The sequence below is a fragment of the Bos indicus genome, chromosome 7, assembly GCF_029378745.1.
Source record: "Bos indicus isolate NIAB-ARS_2022 breed Sahiwal x Tharparkar chromosome 7, NIAB-ARS_B.indTharparkar_mat_pri_1.0, whole genome shotgun sequence".
Taxonomy (NCBI): Eukaryota; Metazoa; Chordata; class Mammalia; order Artiodactyla; family Bovidae; genus Bos; species Bos indicus.
Genome location: NC_091766.1, coordinates 5171435 through 5194489, shown reverse-complemented (window position 1 = coordinate 5194489; position 23055 = coordinate 5171435). Strand labels below are relative to the sequence as shown.

The following is a 23055-nucleotide window of genomic DNA, read 5'->3' as shown; positions in this document are numbered from 1 at the left end:
ATGTTAGGGTCTGAACTAGTGCAGCAGGAATGCGATCAAGCCAGCCATAAGGAACAGAGATGGGAGGCAACACTGCCAACCCCTGTGTGAGCAGGAGAGTCGGGCAGCTTGCTGTGGGGAGATTCCAGGGTGTGGCTAGTGTGGTCAGCTACTGGGGCACCGCAGGGTAGCAGAGTGTGGCCGTAGAAGACCAGGCCGTGAGCGAGGAAGCTCAGCTAGCTAACTTTAATTTTTTAAATCCTGTTTACTCATTTTGCCTCTTTTTAAAGAATAGCGTTATTAAAGTGTAATCAACATTCAGTCAACTGCAGCTATTTAGAGTGCACAGTGTGATAAGTATTAACATATGTGTACACCCATGGAACTATCACCACACTCAAGATAATGAACAGAGTCATTGCCCTAAAAGTCTTCTTGAGCCCCATCACCCTTGTCTTTTAACTAGAGACTTTAGTCCATTAACACTTATTGTGTTTACTGCGCCATCCTTGTTTTTTTAGCTGGAGTTTAATCCATTTACATTTATTGTTACAATTGAATTAATTTCTCATGATAACAATCTCTACTTCACAAGACTGTGGGGAGGTTTAAATGGAGTGATATGTAAAAATGCCTGGCATAGTTCATGGCACAGAGCAAGTATTCAGTTACATATGGTACCCCCAACCTCTGCTTCCAGTATCACCTACGAAGCAGGGAAAGAAATCGGGGGTGTTCCTCTCCAGGGCACCCCCAGACTTCAGTGATGCCAAACACACTTGGCATCACTGTGCCCAGGTGTTTGTCCTGTTTGCCCACAAGACCCTACAGCCCTCCTTGCTGACCCTTCAAAGGTTGTTTACTGACCACAGGGTCCCAGTCTGGTCTCTGCCACCTCACTGTGGGGCCCGAGCAAGTGACTATACTACCTCAAGCTTCATTTTTCTTATCTGTAAAGTGGAAACAGTGGTGACAGCCCTCTTCTCCAGGAATGGAGTATGGATCAAACACAGTTGGGGTGACCAGATGACTTGCCTGCGCCTGTCTACCACGTAGTATTTTCTGAAAATGGGAAGTGGTGTTGTTGTTGACACCCTCGATATGTTCATTTGGTTATCCCACAAGAATTTCCTCCACCAGCTGGTGTGCCAGGCTTGGGGGGCACAGACCTGTCTCTGCTCTGGACCTTGCTCTAAGGGATATCCCTGAAAGTTCTCTGGGAGAAGTTGGAGGGTAGAAATTGAGGACAGATAGGTCAGTGGAGAAGACACCTGCTTTGTGAGTTACCTGTGTTCTTTTGCTCTGGGGCAGGACTATCTCACCTTCAGGTCCCCCTGCACCCCCCTCAAATAGTGGCCTTATAAGAACAGCTGATGAAATCAAGAACATTTGGACTAGGGCCTGAAAGATGGATGGGGTTTGGGTAGGAACCACGAGGTGGGCATGCACACCAAGGAGTGTGCCCAGTTTGGACAAAGGTGGGCAGTGGGAATGAGCACAGTGCCCAGCAGACAAGAGGTGCCGCCTGCAGGCATGAGGGAGCCATGGTGCCTTCTGAGCTGGAGAGCCCCCACGGCGGGAGTGTGGTACGAGCAGCCGGTGGAAAGGGCGAAGTGGTCTCAGAGGGGACAGACTGGGGATACAGCATAGTGTACACGTTTCCCAGGGCTCCTTTAACAAAGTACCACAAGCTGGGTGGTTTCAAACAGAATTTGTGATCGCACCTCTGGAGGCCAGAAGTCCACAGTCAAGGTGTTGGCAGGACCATTCTCCCCCTGAGGACATTAGGGGAATGTCTGTCGCGGGCATCTCTCCTAGCTGTTGGCAGCCCCAGCGCTCCTTGGCTCGTAGAAGCATTTCTCCGATCCTCTGTCTTCATATGCTCTCCCTGTGTCTTCACATCATTCTCCCTCCCTGTGTGCGTGTCCAAATTTCCCCCCTTTATAAGGATACCAGTGTACCAGTTATCTTAACCTGATTAAATCTGTAGAGACTCCATTTCCAAACAGTCACATTGTGAGGTGCTGGAGGTTAGGACTTCAGCATGTCTTTTGTGGGGACACCATTCAACCTGCAACAGGAAGGTTCCAGAGATGCCAAGAATGACTTCCCCATGGCAGGCATGTCCATGGCTCCTTAGCAAGCCTCTGTTTCGTCTCCAGGGCACCCCCAGACTTCAGTGTTGGGGTGGCCTGTATCTGCCTCCACTTCTCCAGACCGAGAAGTGAGTCCTCCCCGGGTTGCTGACAACACCAGGATGGGTGGGACCCAGGGGTCCTCTCTAAGCATCTGTCACATGTTGGATGTGCAGGGGCCTGCCTGAAATGGTCTCCCTGGGCTGGCTTAGCTGCAGAAGGGGCAGAGAGAAGGGGTGAGGACAAACCCCATGCCCACACAGGGAGCCGTCCCTAGGCCCAAGGTCCCAGAGGCTGAGTGGCAGTGCAGCTTCAAGTCCTGGTAGGAGGCTAGTAGGCACCGGCTTTGCCCCCTCTGAGCCTCGGTTTCCCCCTCAGGAAATGTGTGGGCACAGTTTTCTGGACTAAATGCCATCTCCAGGGCCGGGAGCTTGGTACAGGCTGGCATACAGTGTGACTGCAGGGCTGAAGGCAGCTGCATATGCTGGGAGGGCCCTGTTGGAGAGAGGAAGCAGAGAGACGATGCATCCCTGAGGGCGGGTACCACCCCCTCAGAGGCTGGACCTCTTCCAAGAGCAAGGGCCCTGGGGTGGTGCACATGGGAGTGGGCCGGGCTGGGTACAGGCCGCCCAGCTGTGCTGAGATTAAAATTGCCTTGTGGTTTCTCTCTGCTCCGCCGGGTCCCACCAGAGCGCAGAAGTAAGTCTCTTCCCTGGGGGTTAGTGCATGTCTGCTGAACCATCCCCCAGGCCCTGCTGCCCTCTGCATGCCAGGAGGGGACGGGCTGCAAGGGGACCTCCGCTTGCCCCTCATCCCCCAACTGCATACCCCACAAGGTGACTCTGGGTGGGGTGAGTTGCATGGGAGACCCCTGACCCCGCTGCAGCCTCTGCACAACCCCACCTGCCCACCTGTCCCCCAGGCTCCGGAGTGTGAAGATTGAGCAAGGGAAGCTGAATGACCAGACCAACACACTTGCAGACCTGGCCAAGGTGAGGAGGGCAGGGCAAGGTGGGGCAGCTCCAGGGGCCAGAGGGGGTTGGTTGGGCCTTCAGGGGAGGAGGAGAAATGTTAATTGCTCAGTCATGTCTGACTCTTCTGTGACCCCATGGACTGTAGCCTGCCAGGCTCCTCTGTCCATAGAATTCTCCAGGCAAGAATACTGGAGTGGGTTGCCATGCCCTTCTCCAGGGGATCTTCCCAACCTAGGGATCCAACCTGGGTCTCCTGCATTGCAGGACGATTCTTTACTGTCCGAGCCACTGGAGAAGCCTGGTAAAGGAGGAGGAGGGGGAGGGGGACAGGGAGGAGGAGCGGGGTGTTCAGTAAAGAACCAGGCCCAGCTCCTGCCAGGGAGGTAGGAACAGTGCTGGTGCTCATGGTACAGGCCAGGGGTGCAGGGCAGGGAGCAGCCACTGTGAACATGAGCCCTGCCTGCAAGGGTCCACTGTGACCAGAGGCTCCAGTTGTTAGAGAGATGCCAGAGATCTACATCTGTGTGTAAAATCTTTACTTTGGAATGTTGGCGGCTATTTTACACTTTTAACTAATAACTCTAATAAGAATATGTAACTAGTGGGCTGAATTGGTGAAGTGGTACTTTCATATTTAGAAACGTCAGCTACATACAGGCTCTAAAGTTTAAGAGAAAAACAAATTTCTTTTGCTATGAATATACATTCTAATTATAGACTTCCCAAGCGGCTCAGTGGTAAAAGAATCCACCTGCCAATGTAGAAGATACAGGTTTAATCCCTGGGTCGGGAAGATCCCCCAAAGAAGGAAATGGATACCCACTCTAGCATTCTTGTCTGGAGAATCCCATGGACAGAGGTGCCTGGCGGACTATAGGCCATGCAGTCGCAAAGAGTCAGACATGACTTGGCGACTAAATAAGCAAGAGAGCAGAGCCTCAGGAGAAAGCTTATTTGTATAGCAATTAATATCTTTGAGGAGATTAAAGTTAATTGCCAGAGCTCTGTAAGATCAGTTTGTGTTAGAAATGAATCTGTTTGTTAGTTCTAACGTCAGGTCCCATCCGATTTCTTGCTTTGTGTTCATCCATTAAAAGATATGTCAACTGACTCAACTTCAGTTGGGCAAGCTCTTAGAATATTTGTCACAGTCTTCTCAACTCCCGGGGTTCCCTGGCAGCTCAGAGGTTAAAGCGTCTGCCTGGAATTCAGTTGGGCAAGCTCTTAGAATATTTGTCACAGTCTTCTCAACTCCCGGGGTTCCCTGGCAGCTCAGAGTTTAAAGCGTCTGCCTGGAATTCAGGAGACCCGGGTTTGATCCCTGGGTCGGGAAGATCCCCTGGAGAAGGAAATGGCAACCCACTCCAGTACTCTTGCCTGGAGAATCCCATGGAGGGAGGAGCCTGGTAGGCTACAGTCCATGGGGTCATAAAGAGTCGGACACGACTGAGCGACTTCACTTTCACTTTCCCAGCCCCCGTCTGCCCTTTCACAAATAGTTCACATGTGAACTTTGCTAATTGACTCCATCTCCTAATCAATTAATAGATCTGAGCCTAATTTAATATTATCCTTAGGAAATGTGAAGTCCTCTTCTATTTTACTAGTCATACTCATCACATTTTGGACTCACCCTCTTCATCATTAGCAAGAGAATGCAATTTAAGGGAGTTCCCTAGTAGCCTAGTGGTTAGGATTCTAGGCTTTCACTGCTATAGCCCCAAATTCAATCCCTGGTCAGAGAACTGAGATCACGCAAGCCATGCAGTATGGCCAAAATAAAAAAAGAATGCAATTTAATTTAATACTAATCTACATGAACTTAATTTGGAAGGGAATGTTCTAGAAGCCTGAAGAAATAATTCAGTTGGTAGTAGAAAGAGCATAATCCTAAGAGCGTGTAGAAGTCCTTGGCCAATTAATTTGATGCGAATGAGATAACAGCTCCAAATATATATATTAAATGCCTTTGAAAAACTCAGGTATATTATAGTCTGGATTATCCATTATCACACTTACTTCATGAGTATAGATGATTAAAATGTGAATTGCTAACAGTTATTTAAACCTGTAATTACAGCAGTATGCTCCTCTCAAAATACATTTAAGGAAGGTTTCTTTGAAGTAAGTCTTTCACTGGATTGGATGATATGGTTTCTAATTTTTTTAAAAAATTTAACGAGGTTAAAATGTTTTCCAGTATTAAGTTTTAATGCTTTCCAAGGTTGCTGATTTAATTTGTATCTCTCCAACGAAAACAAAATATATGTTCTAATAAAAACTTAAACCTCAGAGAGGGCCAAAAAGAACCATCCAGCGGCTGTTTGTTCAGTTGCTCAGTCGTGTCCAACTCTTTGTGACTCCATGGACTGCAGCCTGCCAGCCTCCTCTGTCCACAGAATTCTCCAGGCAAGAATACCTGAATGGGTTGTCATTTCCTTCTCCAATCCAAGGGCTGGATGCTTCCAGATGTTACTCCCTGGCCTTGGGAACTGTGTGGTCCCTTGAGGCAGGCTGGGATGAGGCTTTGTGGCCCTAGGAGGGCCCCAGAGGCATTTGTTCACCCTGGGATGGGATTTGCTTACCAGTAACAGGAAAGGGTGGAAGGAATGGCCCAGGTAAAGATTCAGGGCTGAGAGGCTGTGGGTGCGGAAAGAAGGAGCTGTGGTGTGGATGACCAATCTCCCTCCCACAGAGCCAGAGCATGGAGAGGGAGGGTGGGGTGACAGAAGCCTGAGGCCCAGAATGGGTGGTGAGCTGCGGACCAACCCCGGAGGGCGGGTGGGTAGCGGGGCAGGAGGGTCTAGTCTGCAGGGAGCTGGGCTGAGAATGGAACCACGGTCTAGCGCCACCTGGTGGCTACAGCGACATCTGCACCAAGGGCTGTCCATGTGTGTCCCACCTCCCCCTACAACTCCCCGGCTCATCTATCTGGACACCCCTGCTTGCTGGGTTGTGAGAAGCAGTCGAGGTGGCAGGGACACCCCACCACTTGCTGTAACAGTGGCTGTTGTGGCGGTCGTGTCCCCTGGTCTGTGATGGAGTCAGATCCTTGGTGCGGTCACCTCTCCCCAAGACCCCCATCCCCCCCTCCCCAGTCTAATGTGGGAAGCGGGGGACAGTTTACAACCTAGCCTCCTCCCCCTCGACCATGTTCCCAGCCTGGAACAACGTCAGTCCAGAATCACCCAAGACCACCCTCTGATTTTATGCACCATGTGGCTAGTTCATCCCCTCAGAGCAACTCTGGTCACACCCACTGGGCCCCAGGACCCCCCTTGACCTTCCCCTGGACTGCTGGGCCCGAGCCTGGCATTCAAGACCTGTGTCTCGCCTCACCTGCTCTCCTGCCACTCCCTGGGGTCCACCCAAGAGACCTTGGGCTGGGCTGGTAGTGCACTTACAGTTGTCCCTCATGTAGGTCCAGTTAGTGGGTCACCACCCAGCCGGGGCTGCCCTGCCGTCTCTCTGTGCCCATCCCTCCCTCTCTCTCACCTGGTTTCTCCTCTCTCTCCCGCCTCTCTGTTCGGCAGACCCAGAATGTCATGTACGACCTCATGTCCGAGCTGCACGCCCAGCACGAGGAGCTTGAGGCCCGCCTGGCTGCCCTTGAAAGCCGCCTGGATGCGTTGGGCACCTCCCTGCAGGCCCTGCCTGGCCTCATCGCCCAAGCCATACGCCCACCCCCACCCGCCCTGCCTCCCTGGCCTGGCTCCGGCCCCCTAGACCAGGTGGCTCGGAGTCCCCCACACTGGTGGCCACCCGTGGCCCCTTCAGACTGTGGGTGACAGCCCTGCCTGCCACCGGACCCCTCAATTTTGGCCATCGTGTGGCCGCCACTTCCACGCCATCCAAGAAGCCCTGTACAGTGGCGCCTCTTGGAGTTCAAGGAGCCGAAGCTGAGTTGGGCTGAGTGGACTGGGGCCCGAACCACTGCACCCCACCCAGACTGTTCAGGCAGAGAGTAGGGCCAGACGGCAGGGGAGGGCAGGTCGGCTTCCTCCCTGATTGGAGCTGGGGGAGCTTGGAGCTTCCTCTGGTCCCCTGATTCCCGTGGTACGCCCCTCCCCGACCCTCGGCTCTCTCCAGGCCCCGGGTGGGTGTGGGGCAGCCAGGAGAGGGGTCCTTGCCAGTTCCAAATAAAGCAGGACCCGCCCACTTGCTGCCTGTTGTGTGTGGCTGGTGGACACTCGTATCATAACATGGGAAGTGGATACCAGGGCCCTGGGGATTCCAGACCGCATGTGGGGGTCAAGGTGAGCCCATCCCATCCTAGCCTAGTGGTCTCCCAGGCCTGAACTCCACACCTCCCTGAGGACACCTGGTACCAAGAAAGGGACCCTGCAGAGAGCAGGGCCCAGCCCTGGCCCGCAGGGGAAGTGGATAGTCAGGACGTCCCTCCAGCTCGCTTTGCCAGAGCACCTTGTAGGGGCCAGGCTCCAGCGGGACTGTAAGTCACGGTCCAGAGGGGGAAGTGACATGAGTGAGGAGGGCCATTCTGTTTTTGATGAATGTGGATTGAGCACCTGCTGTATACAGACAGTATAATGACGAGTCTTCACCAGAACCTGACCAGGGTAGGATGGGGAGACACAGAGAAGTGAAACCATCTGTCTGGGGCTACGGAGTGAAGGGGGATGAGCCAGGATTTACATTCAGGGGTCCACAGGCCAAGGGGAAGAATGGACTCGTTGGAGGTCACTCCATGGGGAGGGGACTGCTGTGATCCTGGGCTTAGAGAGGCCTCTCTGGGGCAGAATGGAGGGGAAGGTCTCAGACAAGTAGAATCAGAAAGGTCCTTCCAGGCCTTGGGCTCAGAGTCCTGGAGTCAGGTGCGGAGGCAGGCTCTTGGCAGATGCTGGGCCCTGTGGAGAGGGAGGCTACTCTGGATCCAGCTGAGAGCCCAGGCTCTGGCAGCCTCTGATAAAGCCATGGGCCACCTGCCTGGGGGTGATAGGTGGGACACAAGAACAAGAAGGACCCGGGGAGGTGTCGGTGGGCTGAGGTAAGATGTGGGTTCGAGTCCCGAGTCAGCCACCGCTGGGTGCCTCTGGGCAGCGACTGCCCCTCTGAGGGGCCTCAGTTTCCTCTTCTGTGAGATCAGGTGCTGAAAACAGCACAGGGCTCACCCTTGGGGACACCCAGTCTGATGGAGAAGGCACAACAGAGAACACACAGCAGTCACAAACACATTGGCCAGAGCAACAAAGAATTAAGTCCAGAGCATGTCTCCGAGGAGGTGACATTTGGACATGGAGACCTGGAGAAGGGCGTTCCTAGCAGCAACCGCCAGCGCAAAGGCCAAGAAGCAAGACCCGAGCTTGGTGTGTTTGGGGAACAACCAGATGATGGCAGGAAGGCCGGGGAGGAGGCTGGGGCCGCGCCGGGTCCAAAGGTGCCGGGCAGGGGACGAATGAGTCCATTAGACAGATCCCGGGTGGTGGCCTCCGCTCCGCGCCAGCCACATCCGCCCCCGCCCGCCTCTGACTCAACAGCGCCTACCCTGCAAAAACAGGACCCGCCCCGCCCTGGGGGGTAGCAAAGTCAAACGCGCGGACACGCGGGCGGCACGTCCCCGGAGGCCCGAGCGCGTCACGAGGGCGGACACGGAGGACCAGGAAGTCAGCCAACCGCGCGCCGGCCCGGGGCCGGCGGCGTCCACACAAGTTCGCAGAAGCAGGAGAAAGCTCGGGAGGGGCGTCCGGCGCGGCGAAGACCAGCACTGAGACCAGAGAGGTCGGCAGACGCTGCCCAGCAGCGCGCCGGGCGGAGCCGCTCCGGGACACCATCCCCGCCGTGCGCCCTGGCCACCGCCATGCGCCCGGGGGGCGTGCGCAGCTTCGCGCTGGAGCTGGCGCGGGGCCCGGGCGACGCGTACCGCGGCGGGGAGCGCCTGTGCGGCCGGGTGCTGCTGGAGGTGGCGGCGCCGCTGCGGGTGCTAGCGCTCGAGGTGGCGGCGCGCGGCGGGGCGGTCACGCACTGGCTCGAGGGCCGAAGCGTGGGTGTCAACGCCGTCTCCAGCGACTACGCGGCCGCCGAGACGTACCTGCGACGGCGGCAGCTGCTGCTCCGAGGTGAGCCGCTCATGTCCCCCACCCCCGAGCCAGAATCCCTGCCACCGACCCCTCTTCTCAGGTCTGGGCGCCCCTTTCCAAGCTCTTTAGAGGCCGTGTGGGCTGGCAACCCTTCTCAAGAGGGGGATTGTCTTACCCGGACACTAGGAGTCCCTTGACCTAGAGGATATGCGGTGGAGACATCCCCCCCAACCCCACCCGCCCCGCCCCATATGGAGTCTGAGGGTGTTAGCAATCGCTTGCCCTCCCGATTCAGCAGTGAGGAATCAAAGGGATCAGGACAAAGTTTTGGGTGAAGTGGAAAAGTATAGTTTTACTGCTTTGCCAGGCAAAGGGAGACACACCTGGCTTCTGCCTTGAAAAACGATGTCTCCACCCCAGAAAACTAGATGAGGGGTTTTATAATAGTGGCTCAACACTGGGGGTCTTTGATAACATTAAGGTGTGAGCAGGGCTTGCAGGCCCTTAATCTCATCTCAGGTGGTCGGTCTTCTAATCTTTGTGAGCATCTCTGTTCCCTGTAATCTTGTCTCAGGGGGTTTCTTGGCTTTTCTCTTGATTAACAACTGTTCAAACCCACCCTATGAAACTCAGGAAAGGTTATTGGGGCTGGAGTCAAGAAATGGTGTCAGAAAGGCCTCTGTGCCTGGGAGCCCCACAGGACCCCCTCGGTTTCAGGGGACCCCTTGGTGGAGCTAGGAGATCCTCCTCTCTAAACTCCAGGATGTCTCATTAGCCCCAGGCCTGGGGGCTCTGATTCCCAAAGAAGGCCCGTGTCTCACCCCCGGCCAGTGACCTTTACCAACGTTTACATGAAGGGTTGTTTGCTGGATTGGAGATTTTGGTGGTGTTTGCAGGTAAGGGGGTGGGAATGCATCCGAGGCAGGGAGAAGACTTGGGGTAGGGTCAGATCAAATTAGGAGTCCTGGACATGTCCCTGCTTGCTCTGAACCTCGGTCCTCCTCCCTTAGGCCATACAGCCAGTTGAGAGCAGAAGTAGGGGAGGGCAGGGACAGAAAGAGTAAGTCTGTGCTCTAGCACCTGCTGTGTGGCTGAAGAGGATGTTGGCCTCTCTGGGCTGTTGGCTACTTCTTCAGGGAAGGCAGACCTCACTATACCCATCTGCAAGATGGGTAGAAACAGGATGCAGCTTTCAAATCTGGCTCCCTGCCACAGCACCCTTACTTCCGGCCCTGCACACACTAGATGCTTTGCCTACAGACTTATTACTTTGTCCAAACTGCCGCCAGGTGTGGGAGGCTCTCACGCTGTGAAAACCAAAGCATAGCTGGCATGGAATGAGGCAATAAGGGGCCCTGTAAGCACTTCCCTTTCCTTGAGACTCAGGGAAATCGGAGCTGGTCTCACCCTCCAGCCCTCCTACTCCCACTCAATGGTGGCTTCCTTAAGATACTGGAGGAGTGAAGCAGAGTTGCTGTGTGACTTCTGGTGAGTCCCTGCTCCTCTCTGGGTCTCTGGGGGAACCCATCTGTGAAATGGACTGAGGACACTGGCTCAGAATGAACCTTCCCAGGATTACCCTGGCAGTCCAGTGGTTAAAACTCTTGAGCTTCCATCGCAGGGGGTGTGGGTTCAATACCTGGTACCTGGTCAAGAAACTAAGATCCCACAAGTCTTGTGTGACCAAAAAGAAAGTATGAGCCATCCCATGCCCCCAAGGTCACTCTATTCCCTGCCTCCTCCTGGGCCTGTGGCCTCCTGTCTTCTTTCTAGACTTCACTTGGCCCTGGGAGAAGGTCGAGTGCCTTATTTCAGCCCCAGAGCCCTCCACCAGGCTGATCCCTGAGTAGAGAGCCTCTACCCTTCTCTACCGGTTTGCACTGACTGGTTGTGTTGGTTATGGCCGCCTCCCACTGGGGGTGTCCTGGCCTCAGCGGGGTTCCAGCCAGGCTGAGCCAGACTCAGAAGGGATGGCCAAGGTAAAGGGTTTTAGGACTTCCTAAAGGAAATCAGCCCTGAATATTCATTGGAAGGACTGATGCTGAAGCTGAAGCTCCGATACTCTGGCCACTTGATGGGAAAAGCCAACTCATTGGAAAAGACCCTGATGCTGGAAAAGGTTGAGGGCAGGAGGATGGTTTCATGACATGAGTTTGAGCAAACTCTGGGAAATGGTGAAGGACAGGGAAGCCTGGTGTCTGCAGTTCTGCTGCGGCTGCTAAGTCGCTTCAGTCGTGTCCGACTCTGTGCGACCCCAGAGACGGCAGCCCACCAGGCTCCCCCGTCCCTGGGATTCTCCAGGCAAGAACACTGGAGTGGGTTGCCATTTCCTTCTCCAGTGCATGAAAGTGAAAAGTGAAAGTGAAGTCGCTCAGTCGTGTCCGACTCTTAGCGACCCCATGGACTGCAGCCTACCAGGCTCCTCCATCCATGGGATTTTCCAGGCAAGAGTACTGGAGTGGGGTGCCATCGCCTTCTCCTGCAGTTCATGGGGTGGCAAAAAGTTGGATACGATTTAGGGACTCAACAAGGTAGGGAGTGGGTTCAAGCAGCAATGTATGACGCTGCCACCAGAGGGCGCAGGCACTTCGCAGATCGCGTACTTCCAAGCTTCCGACTTGGAAACCCTACTTAAGGTTCCTCTCTCTGTGTAAACAGGTCCAGAGAGTGGTTACCGTCCCGGCGATTCCATGAGCTCCCCCGGTACTTGGCTCTGTCTGTGAGGGGAAGAGCTGGGTCAAAAGAGCAAACAGAAGTTTGCGGAGGCGGGGAGGGTGGGTAATGGGGGTGGAGAGGGCAGGTGCTGAAAGTTTGGAAAGGAACGTGGGGCAAAAGCGCTGAGGCGCCGCTGAGTGGCAGTGTGTCAGGGGCGGGTGGATGAGTCGGGAGAGAGGCTCTGGGAGGGGTCGAGTAGGGCTACACCGCGATTCGTGCACAACTCTCTGAGGTCGGGGCTGATTTTGTTCTGGCTCTACAAACTGGAACTCAGGCTCCGAGATGTCATTAGACCAGGTCACCCAGCTAAGCGGGTTTCAAATCATAGGTAGGGGCAGCAGGCGCCCAGTGTTGGGAGGCCCCGACCACTTCTTCCTCCCTCCCCCATTGCACGGGGTGGGGGGTGGGGGGGCCGAGCTGAGGCCCGAGGTAGCTAGTCCTAGACTCTCAGGGACCTGGCCGTTTCCTCCAGCCCCGGCTGGACATGCATCGAGTCACGTCTGCAAGTGGCGGACGGTAGATGATTAACCCGACGGCAGAACGCTCTTGCTAGGTGACCTGGCCTCGGTTTTTCCTGTTCACCCCTGCAGTCTGAGAGATACTTGTTCTGTGCCGCGATGCTTGTCTCATCCCAGGGTCCAAGAGGGTAGAAGGCCGCCAGCCGCAAGCCGGGGCTTTTGTTATTTTGCTCCAAGCCTGGGCAAGACCACACCTCTTGCCGCGCCATTGGCGTATTCCCCTCCGGGGGCGGGACCTGCGTCTCGCCCCGCCCCTCCCGCCGTATAAATGCGGCGCCGGCGCAGGCCGTGAAGAGTCTCTGGTCCGACCTTGGAGTGCGCCTGCGCGCGCCTGGTGGGCTCCTGTCCTGAGGCTGCAGCCCTAGAGCCGCCGTGCCGCGGGTTCGAAGCCAGGGGCCGCTCGCCGCGAGTTCGTATCCCCGCGGCGATGCTGTTCGACAAGGTGAAGGCATTCGTAGTGCTGCTGGATGGTGCTAGCGCGGGCTCTGAGCCCGTGTTCAGCGGCGGCCAGGCGGTGGCCGGCCGAGTGCTTCTGGAGCTAGCGGGCCCGGCGCGAGTGAGCTCCCTGAAGCTGCGCGCGCGGGGTCGCGCCCATGTGCACTGGACCGAGTCTCGCAGCGCGGGCTCGAGCACGGCGTATACGCAGAGCTACAGCGAGCGCGTGGAGGTTGTGAGCCACCGTGCCACGCTACTCGCGCCAGGTACCAGCCGGGGGACCCTTGCACTGCGCTTGCTGTGTGCTCCGGGAGCCCCTTCGCAGCCACTGAGCCGCCCCCTCTTACTCCTACCTGCAGGCACTGGAGAGACCACAACGCTGCCTCCTGGGCGTCATGAATTCCCATTCAGCTTCCAGCTGCCACCGTAAGTCGAGTGGGGTGCAGGATTGTGGGGGAGCCTCTAAGTGTCCCTAAGTCTGCAGCCCCTTCCAGGTTTGGGACTCCACTGCTCGGTATATGGGGGCCACTGAGACCCAAGATTGTCTCCCTGGGAGGCCCCCCAGAGTGTCTCCTGTCTCTCATCCCCCAAAGCCTTTGGGGATCTCCCACCTGGGTGTCTCTGGGTCTTACCTTCCGTCCATCCCCAGGACGCTAGTGACTTCCTTTGAAGGCAAACACGGCAGTGTCAGATACTGCATCAAAGCCACCCTCCACCGGCCCTGGGTCCCTGCCCGTCGGACAAGGAAGGTGTTTACTGTTATTGAGCCTGTGGATATCAACACACCGGCTCTGCTGGTGAGTGGCTGCCCTTGGTGGGTTGGGGGCGTCGCAGGCAGGGTCCTGGCTCCATGGTGATTGGCTCCTCGCTCCTCCCTTCACAAAGTGGGGGTCATAGCTGAGCCCTGGCAGGGAGGGAGGCAGGCATGGGAATGCCGGTGGAGCTAGGTGCAAGAACCAGCTGCGCCAGTTTGCTTGGTGGCTCCGAGTGAGTGTCTCACCCTCTCTGAGCCTCCCACACGTCACTTGTCTGTGAAAGGGGGCGCAGTCAGGGCTTACAATAGTAATGGCTTACTGAGCACTCGTTAACACACTAAGTGCCTGGCTTGTTCACTTGTTTATAGCTTAATGAGATGGGTCACGTTCCTGGATCCATTTTGCAAACAGACTGTTAGAAACCAGGATGCTTGGCCCTGCCTCAAATCTTCCTTCAGCTGAGGGTGGTTTAGAAGCTCCACAGGGTCTGTGGTTGGTACAATGGGACCCGTTTCACATCCTTTTCCTTCCCCGCCACCCCCGACCAGGCCCCTCAAGCCGGAGCTCGGGAAAAGATCGCCCGATCCTGGTACAGTAACCGTGGCCTTGTCTCCCTCTCAGCCAAGATCGACCGCAAGGGCTACACACCAGGTAACAGGTGGGAGGGCCTGGATTGGGAAGAAGGCCAGTGTCAGGGTTGCAGGTGGGGAAACTGAGGCCCTGCGGTTCCACCTAACAGGTGAAGTGATCCCTGTCTTCGCTGAGATCGACAACGGCTCCACGCGCCCCGTGCTGCCTCGGGCAGCCGTGGTCCAGACCCAGACCTTCATGGCGCGAGGTGCCCGAAAACAGAAGCGAGCCGTGGTGGCTAGCCTCTCGGGGGAGCCTGTGGGCCCCGGGCGGCGGGCGCTGTGGCAGGGCCGGGCTCTGCGGATCCCTCCCGTGGGTCCTTCTATCCTGCACTGTCGTGTGCTGCACGTGGACTATGCCCTCAAGGTAGAGTATCCTCAGAGGCCGGGGTGGTTGCATTTGCTGTGTCCCTGATGCTGCGAAAGATGGAGGGCAGGAGGAAAAGAGGGAGACAGAGGATGAGATGGTTGGATGACGTCACTGACTCAATGGACATGAGCTTGAACAAACTCAGGGAGATGGTGAAGGACTGGGAAGCCTGGCCTGCTACAGTCCATGGGGTCATGGAGTTGGACACAACTTAGTTACCGAACAGCAACAACAACCAGCCTGGGGTCCCCTTCCCTCCTTGAGGCTAGAGCCGGGACCTCTGGGCCTGCTCCTGTAAGGAGGAGCACGTGGCCAAGGCTGCCCGCGTGACTGGTCTTCTGAATTGCGGTACTTCCCTCCAGGTCTGCGTGGACATCCCGGGCTCATCCAAGCTGCTCTTGGAGCTCCCACTGGTCATCGGCACCATCCCTCTGCACCCTTTCGGCAGCCGCTCATCCAGCGTGGGCAGCCATGCCAGCTTCCTGATGGACTGGGGGCTGGGGATCCTGCCAGAGCGGCCTGAAGGTGAACTTTCCCTCCTGCTGTGGGTGGGCATGGGTGGGAGAGAGGCGAGGGCCTGGCTGACTCTCTTCCCTTCCAGCTTCGCTTGCTGCCCCCATCTGTAGAAGTGCTCTGGAACGATCATGTTGGCAACCTGAGTCCCCCCCAGGAATCCCAATCCAGGGGCACACAGCCCAGTAGCCCCAGAACCGGCACACGCCAGCTCCACCTGGCCATTGCCCCCGATGCTGGGGCTCCCATCCTCCTCTACCAGCCTCACCCACCCTGTCTCTCAATTCCAGCCCCTCCCGAGTACTCCGAGGTGGTGCCTGACGAGGAGGTGGCAGCCATGGAGCAGAGCCTCTTGCCACTACTACAGGACTCTGACATGAGCATGGAAGGCCCCTTCTTTGCCTACATCCAGGAGTTCCGCTACCGCCCACCGCCCCTGTACTCCGAGGTGAGCTTGGGGATTCAATAAGCCCCTGTGCCTCTCCAAGGCCCTGGGAGCCAAGAGGAGGGGAAGGAACCACAGGTGAATCTTCAGTAATGGTAGAACTCCTAGGGGCTTCCCTGGTGGTCCAGGGAGGAATCCACCTTCCAAGACAGGGTTCGATCCCTGGTCGGGCCAGTAGGATCCCACATACTATGAGGCAGTCAAGCCCATGCACCCCAACTACTAAGTCCTCGAGCCTCAACTTGAGAGCCCGAGTGCTGTAAACTACAGAGCCCACACGCTCTGAAGCCTGCACCATCACCACTAGAGAGAAGCCTGTGTGCAGCGATTAAGACCCGATGCAGTCAAAACTAAATTTTTTCTATTTTAAAGTGATAAGAGCATCTTCTACGTCCTGTTCAGGGCCTGAATCCACTTTGCATCTCAGTCTGTTCCTAAGTGTTGCTCCCTAACCTAGGGTGGGAGTGGAGATCCAGGGGGATGGGGTGGGGGCGTTTCTGAGCCTCCAGGGCCTCCTGAGACTTGACGGGATCGTTTCTGGCAGGAGGATCCAAACCCACCATCGGAGGCCCGGAGGCCACGCTGCATGACCTGCTGAGTGTCGAGTGGAAACTTCAAAGGATACGGTGTTTACACATGCTTCCAGCCACCACGGACATGAGCAAGGAGTGGCTAGATGAAGAACAGACTCCGGGCTGACTACACTGAAGTTGGGGAAACTGAGTCTCAGAACAAAACAGGGCCGTTCCAACATCACACAGAGGAAGAGCCAGTCTGGAGTCTTGACACATCTGGACTGGTCCTCATAAGGTACCAGATACCCACAGTAGGATCTGAGAAACCATTCAACCTGTCTGCGTCAGCCTGTGTTCCCTCAGAAGCCTCCAGACTGGGAGCGACAGAACCAGACATAAATACTTCCAGACCCACAGGACCAAAGGAAAGGACCCCGAGCTGGGAGAGTCCAAAGACGGAGTGGAGAAGGCTTCCTGGGGAAAGGGCATTTTAGCTAAGGCTTTGGTGTATGAACAAGAGCTTGGTAGGCAGGCAAGCAAGAGGAAAAGTCGAAGAAGGTCAGAGCTGACTGATGTTTGGAGACCGTCCCCTTCATCTTTGGAGTGGGGCTCAGAGAGCATCTTTGGCATATGGGCTCAGTCGAGGCCATAGTGCAAGGTCCGGGAGGCGAGAGGGCCCAGGAACGAGGCATTCAGGAAAGCAGGTCATCAGGGCCATGTGGGGCTGAAAGGTGGCAGGTGCAGCGACTCCAGCCTTAAAACCTTTGAAAACCAGAGACTCCTATCCCAGGCTGGAGCGCCTGGGTGCCTCCACACACTCCAGCACATGAGCACTGCCTGGGTACCGCATGGCCTGAAAAACACAGGTTCAAAGGCAGACAGACAAGACCGGCTACATAACTTGCAGAATGAAGCCGTGGGGCCACTTGTTCAAGAATTAAGAATTTCAAGACAGGGACAGCAGAGCATTAACCCAGGCTGTGGGGACAGAAGTCAGCCTGGGGTGACAGAGTAGGGCCACAGTATGCTTCTGAACACCCCCTGTGTCCCAGAGGGATACAACATGATGGGCAGCTGGACAAGCCTCCAAGTGCAGAGACCCGGCCGAGGCAGGGCCCCTGCCTGGGACTCCACATTTCGGATAAGCCTTAAATTGTTCTCTTTTGTACATTTTTTAAAAAATAAAAGTCACAGAGGAAGAGCTTGGGCTTAGTGGTTTATCGCCCCCAGGTGCTGAGAAAGTTGAGTGGCCTTGACCACCATCTTGGGTCTGGATCAGATGAAATTCCAGGCTAAGGAGGGTTGAGGGGCCCATTGACCAGAAGGTGAAGCTGAGATTCAAGGACAGAGGGAGACTGACACCACATCTCTCCCTTAGTGTGGTTGCAAGGCTGGGGGCAGAGCTGGCGGAGGCCTCATCTGTCTCCTCAGAGTGGAGCCGAGCAGGTGGGAGGGAGGCCAGAGGCAGGAGGATCCTGCCTGTCTGCGGAGTCTGGGCTGTTTCTGCTTTTGTTGTCATTGTTTAGTCACTCAGTCTTGTCTGACTCTTTGCAACCCCATGGACTGTAGCCTGCCAGGCTCCTCTCTGTCCATGGGATTTCCCAAGCAAGCATACTGGAGTGGGTTGCCATTTCCTTCTCCAGGGGATCTTCCTGACCCAGGGATTGAACCCACTTTTACTGAGATTCAATTCATTTGCCATTTGTAAGTGTGCTTAGCATTTAGGACCTTTCCAATATTGTGCCACCATCACCTGTAATTCCCAATTATGCTCATCAGCCCCAAAGGAGACCCTGTCCCCATGAGCCGTCACTCCCCATTCCCCCAGAGGAGACCCTGTCCCGTCGAGCCGTCACTCCCCATTCCTCCTCCCTTAGCCCCAGGCAACCGCTCATCTGCTTCCTTTGGTCTCCGAATTTGCCCGTTCTGGACATTTCATGTAGATGAGCTCATCGAATATGTGGCCTTTTGTGTCTGGCTTCTTTCACTCAGCATGAAATTCAGCCACTTTTGTTGCAGCAGGAACCCATGCTTCGGTCCTTTTGATGGCCAAATGATATTCCATTGTGTAGATGCACCACGTTTTGTTATCCACTCAGCCTCTGTTGATGGACATTTGGGTCATTTCCACCCCTTGATAACTGGGACTCAAGTGACTGTGGTTGTGCTTGTATGGGGTTCGTCTGAGTACCCACAGAGCTCTAGGGCAGCTCTAGTGGCCTGGAGGTTGTCGCTTTTCTGGAGCTGCAGGTGTGGAAAGTGAGTCCAACAGAATGAGGTAGCTTGCCCAGGGTCACATAGGGTTGGAGCTGCCACTCGAAATCGCCCCGGAACACTGGAATCCAGTGCAACTCAGGCTCCTCCCCAGACCAGAGGCCCCGCCCCCTTGGGCGGGGCCCAATTAGACCACCCGCTACAGCCTTGACTTTCTGCCCACCAGTCTTCCGAAAGCAGTGAAAATTAACTAGCAGCCCAGAGTGGCCGCGGGTGGGGCTGAGGGGCAGGATTGAGGACTGGGGAGACCCTGGAGCAGGACACTAGGAGCTCAGTGTTCAGGCTTTGCTCTCTGTGGTGATGGGTTCGGAAGTCACTTGCTTCTGAACCTCAGTTTCCCCATCTGAGGCTCTAGGACACTTCCTCTTAACATCAATCACTCTCCTCCCTGGTCTAAATTTAGGCCCTGATTCCCAACATCTCCTGGTCTTGGGGTCCACCTAGTCCTCCCAGTCCAGCAGTATCTGCCCTGGGTAGCTGATTGGCCATCAAGCTTGGAACTTGTCAGACTTGGGGTTCCTGGGGGCCCAGTGGCAGGTCGGAGATGTTCCTACAGCGTGGTTACCCACATCCCCAAATGGCAGCCTCAGGTGGGGCTGAGTTCCCCATCAGCTGGATTGTGGAAGACGCAAGATCGCAGTTTACAGATTCATGTTCCCAAACTAAGAAGAGTCTGAGGTGTTTATTGCAACAGTGGATGTGGGTACACAATTATGAAAGGTTCCCCCAGGGGGCTTGGGAGGACAAGCTACCTCGTGTCCCCAGGACTCCTGCGTCTGCAACTCTCTGGAACCTGATCCCTAAAGGAGGTGAATTTTCTCGTTCGGATAAATGACAACCAGCATGGAGCTAGGCCAGGCAGCCCAGAATTCAGGGAACTCCCTGGATGTTGTGTGGGGCCCACAGAGTATAGAGGAGTGTGGCCAAATGTTCCTTTGAAATAAAATCCCTCCCCTCCTTGTTCCTCTAAGACCACCACCCACCTCTCCCTCCAGTTTCCCCCTCCATCCCTGGCTGCTGCTCAAACACCCCAAGCTGACTCCCACTTCAGGGGCTTTGCACATGCTGTTCCTTCTGCTAAAAGGCTGTTCCCTATAGCTGGCCCCTCTTTACACACTGGCCTTAAATTTCAGGGATAGCCCAACCTAAAGTCACCACCCCTCATCATTCCCTCCCCCATCCCCCGTCCCATGATTTCTTTGCCTTCGTCAGTCTCTGAAATTTGTATTTAGATATTCACTTGTTTGGCTGAGACTGAGAGTGGGGCTAAGTCAGAGGCATATCTGGGGACCCAGCACACAGCAGGTATGAGTGACTGGAGGGGAGTCCCCATCTACTCTGGTGTGAACAAAGACTGATGGGGGTAGGAGGGTCACTGCTTCACTTTTATTCCCAGGACCCCCGAGAATCAGAACTGTCACCGGTTCTGTCAAGGCCAGGCCTCTCTGCCTCTCACTGCTGTCTCTCTCTGCTTCCGCCTCTGTCACCATCTTTGCCTCCCCCACCTCCGCCTCTTCACGTCGCTGTCTCGCTGGCTCTTACCGTCTCTGACCTACCATCTCTGCCTGTCTGCCTCTCTCTCACCCTCTCTCAGTCACCATCTCTATCTCTCTCTGTCTCTGACTCCTTTACCATCTCTCTCTCTCCTGCCCTGACCGGGCCAAACCTGGGACATGGGTGACAGGCAGGCAGGGCGCCTGCTGCTTGCTTTCCGCCCTCACTGGCAGCAGGCCCAGCTGGGCTGCTGTTCAGGAATCTTCCAGCCGCCCTGCTCCAGCCACCAGGCCCAGCCACCACCAGCCTCTCCCCCCGGCACATTCTGTCCCGAGCAGGGAGTACTGGGGGCGGGCGGGCAGGGGGACATGTTCCTGCCCGGCTCCAGTTACAGGACAGCCCGTCCTGGTGGCCCTGCTCCCCACCAGCACTGCCCCCTAATGCCTCCCCTCCTTGCTCTGGGCTTAGATCTTCATGAATGGGGCCCCTCCTCCAGCTAGTCCCCACCTCAGGAACTCAGCACCTGCCAAGGCTTCCATCTGGAGCTCCCTCTCCCCAGATGGTCCCAGGACCTTCTCCGCTGTAGACCTTCCTGTCCCTTGGCCAGAGCACCTCCTTAGTTCCCCTACCCCCGCTCTGATGCATTTGCTTTCTGATCTTTGCCCTTCCCAGAGTTATATATTTATATGTTTAGGGTTTTTGTTTTTTTCTTTTTTGGCCTTGCCACGTGGCATGTGGGATCTTAATTCCTTGATCGGGGATCAAACCCACACCCTCTTCATTAAAACCAGAGTCTTAACCACTGGACCACAAGGGAAGGCCCGTATCTGTTGATTTGCATGTCTATTACCCCAGGACCCCACTATATCCGCGGTGCCATTAGGGCTTGGTGACTATTTTAGAGTTGATGTCATCAGCCTGAATTCTGGCTCATACACATGACTCCTCATCTCCTCAGCCTGCCTGACCCATCCCAGCCCCCACACACCAGGAATCTCCCAGTTCTCTGGCTGTTGCCCAGGGAATTCCCTGTATTGCCAGAGACACCTTTTTCCAACGAGGGGTTGGGTCTGTCTGTCCTTTAAGCCCACTGGGCTCTACACACAGGGGCAGCCACGAGGCGCGCACACACACACACACACAACCAGAGACACACAAACAGGCCCGCGAACTCGAGCACACGCAGCTGAGAAACCACTAACCCAGACCCTCGAACACGTGCCCGCTAGCACCTGTGCAAACAGGTCTGCCGGCAAGGACCACACTCACCCCAGCGCTGGGCGCTCACAGTCCTGGTTGAGGGCGTGTGGGGTGTTCACGTGTGGAGTCCCTCAAATCTGAGAAGGCTATGGCTTCTTTGCAGGTGGGGACAGAATGCGGGATTTTAATCCATGCCAGGGTATACTCCGTCTTGTCCACACACACCTCTGCCCTTGCTTCCCTGGCCCAGGAGTCACCCCCACCCCCAACCTTGTTTTGATGTTCGGGGAAGGCCAGGAAAGTCCCCAGAAAGCATCAGGCTGGGCAAGGAGCCCAGGAGGAAGTGGTGACTCAGCCGGCGGCCATCAGCGCCTGCCACGCTGTGCTGCCCCATCTCAAGGGAACCACAGAGAGCAACACGAAAGGCTGGGGAAGGGGGCACATGGCAAACAGGGCCTCTAAACAGTGTGGGGTGGGGAGGGGAGTGCCTGGATGGCCCCTCGGCACTCCTACATCTCAGCCATGCTGAGTCGAATTCACAGGTAGAAAAACTGAGCAGAAGAGAACAGGAGGCTTGGCCCAAGGCTCCCCAGCCAGGATGCAGCAGGCAGGGGACCCCAGAACCCATGGCAAAATGGTCCTGAGGGCATCTACTCTCCCTGCGCACATTTTGGTGGGCAGAGGGAGCCAGGTCCACTTCCTGCTTCCAGATGCAGACAGGTGACTGGGTCTGGCCAATTAGAGGTTTTTGTCACCACAGACTCAGGGATTGGTTCAGGGATGGGCGTGTGAATCTGACTAGGCCAATCACTGTGGGACTTTGGAGACTCCCCGGAGGTGACGACAGGGGCCCTCTTTACCAACCATGACAAGGACACCAGAGCAGAGTCTGGAGGACCACAAACACCCCCCACCCTATGAAGTCAGGGTGGGGCCAGATGGGAAGGATGAGGGCTGGAGGGTCTTAGGAGGGCTAGGAGCAGGAGAGGACATTGGAGTTGGGGCTTTGATGGATGAAGAGGAGTTTTCCAGGGAGCTTGAGAAGAACATCCCAGGCAGAGGGCACAGCCTGTGCAACCCTAGCAGACAAGAGAGAGCCAAGCATGTCCTTAGCCATCCTGGTGGCTCAGGGACAGCTGTAGTTGTGTTTGTTTATTTGTGCCTGGGCTGGTCTTTCACTGACCCCCAGAAGGTGAGACCAGGTCTGCTTTATCAGCTGCTGAAGCTTCATTACTGTTTGTGACAGGGAGGGCACTCCTTGGGGGACACAGAGGGATGGGATGAGGAGAGTGAGTGGTGAATTGGAGGATTGGATTCATGGGGCAGGAGAGCTTGGGGTTGCATGGGGGTGGCCCTAGAAGCCAGAAGGCACTGGGCCACAGGCCAGGCAGGAAGGGGCAATTCCCCGTCTGTGAATCCTGGACCTCCAGGGATGGTGGTCTGGTGGGAGGCAGGTTAGAGCTCAGGGTCTGGGCTCCAGGCACTATTTCTTCCTTCCTGTGTGGTCCTTGGGCTAGTGACAGCACCTCTCTGAACCTGTTTCATCGTGTGGCGTCTGATCTCACTAGAGGTCAGGGTCAGGGTCAGTACTGGGGTACAGAGCGGGTGCGGGATCTGCAGGGCTGGATGGGGGAGGGTTGCTGAAGCAGTGGGGGAGGGGCTGGGCCTGTCCAGAACATTCCATCAGCAGTTCCCAGCCACTTTGAAAACAGGAAGCCAGCTCTCAAGGGAGCCCCCAGCAGTGTTTCCTGAGCCTCCTAGTGACACAGGCTGGGGGGTGTGCACACGTACATGTGTATTTGCAGGCGGTGGGGAGATAGGTGGAGGCATGTGTGTGCAGCCAGTGTGTGCAGCATGTGCGTGTGCTCGTGTGTCTGTCTTGTCCGCGGATCACTCAGCAGCATGTGCATATAAGTTGTGTGTACTCGAATGCGATCTGCATCTCAGTCAACATGGGAAGCAGATGTGGCTGATCGGTGCGTTTGTGAGTCTGGGTCCAGATGTTAGGCGTGGGTGTCTATCGGCAGTGGGTACTGGTGTGCCCTGGCAAGCACTCATTTGTACTGGAG

General features: G+C 55.9%; 2 protein-coding genes and 1 long non-coding RNA gene across 6 annotated transcripts in view; 2 read left to right on the top strand and 1 right to left on the bottom strand.

Annotated features, from left to right (window-relative positions):
* KCNN1 (potassium calcium-activated channel subfamily N member 1) overlaps nt 1-7246 on the top strand; it is a 38370-nt gene extending 31124 nt beyond the window's left edge. For 2 of the 3 annotated variants that reach the window (XM_070792540.1, XM_019963860.2), the window contains exons 8-9: nt 3037-3106; nt 6622-7246. In XM_070792540.1, the coding sequence (XP_070648641.1) occupies nt 3037-3106; nt 6622-6876 (325 nt within the window). In that variant the 3' untranslated portion in view covers nt 6877-7246. The remainder of the gene's footprint in view (nt 1-3036; nt 3107-6621) is intronic. The other variant, XR_011567464.1, reaches the window with a different exon arrangement.
* Nucleotides 7247-8667: 1421 nt separating this feature from the next.
* ARRDC2 (arrestin domain containing 2) lies at nt 8668-17219 on the top strand. Of its 2 annotated transcripts, none has more exons than XM_019963859.2 (8): nt 8668-9162; nt 13151-13217; nt 13441-13588; nt 14095-14197; nt 14286-14542; nt 14908-15070; nt 15349-15506; nt 16048-17219. In XM_019963859.2, exons 1-8 carry the CDS (start codon nt 8904-8906, stop codon nt 16099-16101), a joined length of 1209 nt encoding a protein of 402 aa, XP_019819418.2. In that variant the 5' UTR covers nt 8668-8903; the 3' UTR covers nt 16102-17219. The 2 variants fall into 2 exon arrangements, with proteins under 2 accessions (XP_019819418.2, XP_019819417.1); XM_019963858.2 differs by lacking the exon at nt 8668-9162 and adding an exon at nt 12049-13057.
* On the bottom strand, nt 13760-22786 carry LOC139184039 (uncharacterized). Its single transcript, XR_011567465.1, has 2 exons — nt 21056-22786; nt 13760-14592 (listed from the first exon to the last, which is right to left on the bottom strand). It is a non-coding gene; the product is annotated as an uncharacterized lncRNA (long non-coding RNA).
* Between the last annotated feature and the right edge of the window lie 269 nt (nt 22787-23055).